This window comes from Lichenostomus cassidix, chromosome 3 (assembly GCF_008360975.1).
Source record: "Lichenostomus cassidix isolate B80296 chromosome 3, HeHo_3.0, whole genome shotgun sequence".
NCBI classification, from domain to species: Eukaryota; Metazoa; Chordata; class Aves; order Passeriformes; family Meliphagidae; genus Lichenostomus; species Lichenostomus cassidix.
Genome location: NC_139483.1, coordinates 48889327 through 48895326, shown reverse-complemented (window position 1 = coordinate 48895326; position 6000 = coordinate 48889327). Strand labels below are relative to the sequence as shown.

The 6000-nt window shown below is 57.3% G+C and overlaps 1 protein-coding gene across 1 annotated transcript; it reads left to right on the top strand.

The window, feature by feature from the left end:
• The first annotated feature begins 467 nt into the window (after positions 1-467).
• Positions 468-4478, top strand: OLIG3 (oligodendrocyte transcription factor 3). The gene has a single exon (XM_085055671.1). The coding sequence runs from the start codon at positions 2346-2348 to the stop codon at positions 3165-3167; it is 822 nt and encodes a 273-aa protein (XP_084911797.1). The 5' UTR covers positions 468-2345; the 3' UTR covers positions 3168-4478.
• Positions 4479-6000: the final 1522 nt, after the last annotated feature.

Here is a 6000-nt window from a genome sequence, read left to right as displayed (position 1 = left end):
AGCTGTCACCCCTCGAGCAGCTTCCAAACCGGGGCCGGGGTTTTCCCCCGAACCTGCGCGCTTTTCTGCCGCTGGCGCCGTCACCGCATCAATTTTTGTTCACCCCAGCTCTACGGGAGAAAAGGACTCAGGCAGGAGCGGGCAGCCCCCAGGAGCGATCAGGAGAGCAGTTCCGCAGGGTGCGGACACCGGCTGCTCCCAGCTCTGTGGGGTCAGACGGCGCTCAGGAATCCGGCCCGGCCAAGTTTCCTGCCTGGATGTCCGGCAAACCCTGTCAGCTGAGGAAAACTCTGGGCGTGTTTATGTCTTTCGCGGTGGAAGCGGGATAAAGCCGAGGGCGCGTTCAGTTACTTTTGATATACTCTCCTAAACTATATATTCTTTTCTTTTCTTTTCTTTTCTTTTCTTTTCTTTTCTTTTCTTTTCTTTTCTTTTCTTTTCTTATTTTCTTTTCTTCCTTTCTTTCTTTCTTGCTCTCTTTTTTTCTTTCTTTTTTCTTTTCCTTCTCACCGCAGGATTTACTGACAGTGCGAGAGTCAGAATGTTTTAATTTTGCTCAGCAGATTAACCAAAGGTAAACTCAGTCCGACGAAAATATCCCTCTTTTTCTGACTCTTTGCCCTCCTAGGGGCCTGGACACTATGGAGGAACGAGGTCCTGCCAAGATTTCTTCCTGGCCCTAAGCACCTTTTGGAAGGTGGAAACTCAGCCTTTCGCTTTCCTCCGAGAGAGGGAGGCACAGGGATCGGCTCCGGGAGTTCCAGGACCCGTCCGACGCGGGTGGCTCCTGTCCTGTCCTGTCCTGTCTGACAGCCCCACACTCATCGCCTACGCACCAGCGATGGCTGGGAAGATCGGGCTGAGGACCACACGCCCTTCCCCGGACACGAAGGCTGCTCCCGCCGCCGTCCCTGCAGAGGGATTCTCACCTCCCCAACCCGGCAGACCCCGCAGGCGTCCACGACGGCTCAGTCCGCATCCGGGGCAGAGGCAGACACGGGGCTCGGCCGAGGGCTGTGGTGGTGACACCCGCCCCAGGCGCCCCGCCCGCTTTGCCCGGCCGAGCCCCGCCAGCTCGGCCCCACGCACCCTCCTTCCTTCCCCGCGCCACCGCCGGCTGCGGCCGGTGCCCGGGACCCATCTACTTACTGGCGCGAACGCCTGGGGACGTTTGCAGCGCTGCCCCCCGAGCTGGCTCCCTTCCCTGCGTCCGGCCCGACCCGGCCCGGCCCTCTCGGTCCCGCCGACGGCTGCTCCGGCCGCCCCGCCGCGCTGCAGCCCGAGGCCAGCGGAGCCCCAGGGGCTGCCGACCATCCATCCCTCCCGCCGCCAAGCACACCGGCTTGCCTCCGCACCCTGGCTTTCCCCGTTTATTTAAAGGGAGTCAGTGGCCCGGGGGGAGGCGGGTTTCCCAGCCCGCACCTTCCCGCGGCTGATGCCCGAGTCATAATCGCTCATTTAAACAAAGCGGCTACCCAGGTACGAGGCAGTTGAGGCCGGCCCGCCCAGGCGAGGGCCAGCCGGTGCCGCACCACTCGCCCCGGCCGGGGGGGACAGCGAAAGGGGGAGGGAAAGGCAAACAAAGCGTGGAGCCGCGGCTGGAGCCGGGCATGCTGCAGGACGGGGGCGACCGACGTCCCCCAACCTCTCCCGCCGTAGCGGAGGGACTTTACCGGGCGGCTTCTGCCCGCTGCCGCCCGCCACCGGGGTTTGGTGGCCGGCCCCGAGCAGTCCCGCAGCCCCTCGCAGCCCCCTGCCTCCCTACTGTAGACGGGATGAGGTTTTATATTGGAAATGAGGAGGCAGGGGGAGGAGAAGGCGCGTACACGAAGCGATGAGTGTGCGGTGTCAATCAGAAGGGTTTTGTGTCTCCTTGACTCCTGATGGTCCGTGGCTGAGGTGTCCCGGGTGGCACCACAATGAATATGAATAGGGGTCCTTGCTAAATGGGACAGTCAAAGCGCACCGCCCTGAATAATGGCACGTCATCCTAACTAGACCATTATACATAGGAGGGCTCCTTTTGTCTCTGCTCTCTGCTGCAGCTCTATAAAAGCCCCTCTTTTTCAGGCTGAGGTTAGTCCAAGCATACACTAACTAGCCATCCTGTAAACACGCTGAGTAACCCGGTGAAGAGAGAGAGAGAGAGAGAGAGGAGACATTGGAGAGAGAGGGGGTTGAGGGGCTTTTTTCCTCTTCCTCCAGCATTTCCAGCTCTTCGCTGGCAGACCCTGCCGTCCGTTTGTTTCTTTTTAGCTTCGTTTTTGTTGCTTTTTGAAGGAGAGTTGCCTTGTTCCACCACCTCCAGAGCAGGGAAGAGTTTCTTGCTCAGAAGCCCGAATACAATGAATTCTGACTCCAGCTCTGTCTCCAGCAGAGCTTCCTCGCCAGACATGGATGATATGTACCTGAGAGACCACCACCACCACCACCACCATCACCACCACCAAGACAGCCGGCTCAACTCTGTCTCCTCCACCCAGAACGATCTGGTGCAGAAGATGTCCGGGGAAGGCCTCACCAGGAACGGTTCCAAGGCCGGAGGGGAAGGCAGCAAGTACAAAATCAAGAAGCAGCTTTCGGAGCAGGACCTGCAGCAGCTGCGGCTGAAGATCAACGGCCGGGAGCGTAAGCGGATGCACGACCTCAACCTCGCCATGGACGGACTGCGGGAGGTGATGCCCTATGCTCACGGACCTTCAGTGAGAAAACTCTCCAAAATCGCCACCCTCCTGCTAGCCAGAAACTATATCCTGATGCTCACCAGCTCCCTGGAGGAAATGAAGAGGCTAGTTGGGGAAATCTACGGGGGGCACCACTCGGCCTTTCACTGCGGCACGGTGGGACACTCCGCCGGACACCCTCCCCACGCCGCCGGCACCGTGCACCAGGTGCACCCCATCCTCGGCAGCGCCTTGTCCTCGGCCAACACCTCCTCCTCCCTCTCCGCCTCCCTGCCGGCCATCGGCACCATCCGGCCCCCACACTCCCTGCTCAAGACCCCCTCGACACCCCCCGCCCTGCAGCTCGGCAGCGGCTTCCAACACTGGGCGGGCTTGCCGTGCCCCTGCACCATCTGCCAGATGCCTCCCCCGCCCCACCTCTCGGCCCTCACCGCCTCCAACATGGCCAGGATCTCGGGGGAGACCAAGGACCTCCTGAAGTGACTCGGCGGGGCTCCCCCGGCCGCTGGGGCTGCGCCGGAGCCGGCGCTCCCACGGACGGACAGGGGGCTGCGGCCGGTGCCCCCCCGGGCCGCGGACGGACCTGCCCCCGCTGCTCCCCGCCCCGCCAAGCCCCCTGTAACACGGGATTAGTGTAGTAAGGACCTTGCAAAGGTAATGTTCTACCCGGCTCCTCGGGCGATGTTTTCTTATACTAAACTGGAAAAAAAAGTCCCTGTTGTAAAAAGAATGATGATAATAATAATAATAATAATGATAATAATAATAATAATGCCGCTGATGGTAATCAAATGTAAATGATTCCTTAAAATGTATGTAAAAGGAAAAAAAAAAAAAAAGACATGGTTGTCATTGTAGTGTTTGCAGCTACCAAGAGACGATGAAATCGGTTTGGGGCTTTTTTCCCTTCTTTTTTCCTTTCTTTTTCCTTTTCCCTTCCTTTCCTTTCTTCCTTTCCCTTCTTTTTTTCCTTTCGCACTGCGACACCTCCGAAATTTCCCACTCCAAACCTGGCTGCGGCAGAGCAGCGGCGGCCCTAGGTAGCCCAGAGAGTGCATGCATGCTTTCCAGGCCAGGGTGTCACCCGTGGGGACTGGCCACAGGCTGCTCCCTTGGCAACAGGGACTTCCGAGGGAATTCACTGAAGTTTTCAAGTGTGGTTTATGGTTTGGGGGTTTTGTGGTTTGGTGGTTTTTTGTTTTGTTTGTTTTGTTTTTCCAGATTTGGTTGTGATAAGGTTTAGTTTGAGGTATTTTTTATTCTTCCGTCTATGAAGAAAAAAAGAAAAAAACTCCAAACAAACAAAAAAGAGGAAAATAGTGCAAAACACAGCACAACCCTCCTGCGAATCTGTTTTACCAAATCTCTCATATCCTGCTCTCGGTAGAGTGTGCTGGTTCAGCTGGCTGGGGTACTGATTTCTCTTGCTGGCTTTCGGTTTATTCGTGTTTGCTTTTTTTTGCTTTTTTTTTCTTTTTTGTTTGTTTTGTTTTGTTTTGTTTTTCTGCGGTTTAGTTTCGCGTGCGGAGTCAGCTCTTGCCAGAACGATGATTTATGTAACTAAATCGGAAGCTTCGTTGCTGTTTATTTCCTTTCGATATATTTTCCTGGGAGTTTGCTTGAAATAATGTTGTTATTATTAATTTCGTTCGTTTGTTTGTTTGCTTTCGGTTGGAGCCTCAAAGAAAACACCATGTCTTTATTTTTTATATATTCTTGATAACTATCGATATATTTATTATTGACCAGTGTTTCTGGATGAGATTTCCAAATAAAGTAAAAAATTAATTCCAAGCTGCCTGCTTCGCCTTTGTCCGGGACTAGAAGCTGAGAAAAGGCGCCGTATTTTGGATTTCGCCTGGACTTCCCCAGCCCAGCTGGCGGAGGTCGGCACATTTCCGTGTGCCCTGCCTGGGATCTGTCAGGAATTCCCCAGCCCATGGCCAGTCCCGCAGGCAGCGCCAGGCGCGGGAGGACGCGGGGACACCGCTGGGGAGGGGCGATGGGGCATTTGTGGGCAACAACGGGTTTTTTTGAGATCCAGCTTTCAGTCCCCTTTTCGGGAGGGAAATGGTAGGATGGACAGTTGGCAAAGGAAGTTTTGCCCCCCAGGGAGGCGGCTCTCCGCGGGGATGAGCGCGGCTGGCGGCTGCCAGCGCCCTGCGGCTCCGCACCCGGAGCGCGGTTCTGCACCCCCCGGCCAATGCCTGCCCCCTGCCTTGCGCCAAAGGGGATGCCCGGGAGGGACCTGAAGAAACGGGAGAAGGCGACTCCCCTTGAGTCGCAAGCTCAGTACTGACAGAGGAAGGAAGGATGGGGCATTTAAACCGAGATGCCAAACAATTTTCGGAAACGCACCTGTGGGTGATCCGTGCTGGTGAGCGGGCTGTGCAGCACCCAAGTCAGCGTTAAGACATCAGCACACGTACACAAATATTTGAAAATTAAAAGAACTTGCATTTACCCCGAAAACACGAATAAATCACTTTGTAACAGTCACTCCCTTCCTGAAATAAATCCTTACAAATCCTTACAGTAATTCAGCAAGTTGATCATAAGATGCTGCAGTTTCCTTCCTTCCTTCCTTCCTTCCTTCCTTCCTTCCTTCCTTCCTTCCTTCCTTCCTTCCTTCCTTCCTTCCTTCCTTCCTTCCTGCCTTCCTGCCTTCCTGCCTTCCTGCCTTCCTGCCTTCCTGCCTTCCTGCCTCCCTCCCTCCCTCCCTCCGTTTTCATCTGCACGATTCCTCTGCCTTCCAGGAGCTTTTTCGCCTCTGCCCAAGCTCCCCGCCCGCCCCGGCCTCAGGCATCAGGGCGGATGTCCCGCCACCGGAGAGTCCGGCACTGCCCGGGGAGGGGGCGCAAGACCGGGAGGTGACCATGTGGTGCAACCTGTGCTCCTTGAGGGCTGTCGTCGAGGAGGGGGCCGGTGGGGTGACCCCCAGGAGCCGTCGGAGCTGTGCTCCGGGCTCCGTGCGGGGCGCGGACTCGCCCCGCCGTCCCAGGGAGGGAGGCTGGGCTGGAGCCCCTGCCCGGCCCCGGTAGCCAAAGCACTCTCACGCACACTTCCCCGTCTCCCCCGCTGCTGGCGGAAGGAAAGCGAGCAGAGGGCGAACACGAGCGGGGGAAACACGAGCGGCAGAGCCACGGGGAGCGAGCTGCGGAGCGCCGGTGAGGACGCGGGGCTGCCTGCCCTTCCTCAGCCCACACGATGTGCCCGAAGCACCCCTCCGTGCGGGGCTGACACGGCTGGGGCACAAAGCCGCGGCTCCATCCGGGCCTGCACCCTTCATTCTCTCCGACTCCACATCCTCCCCGGC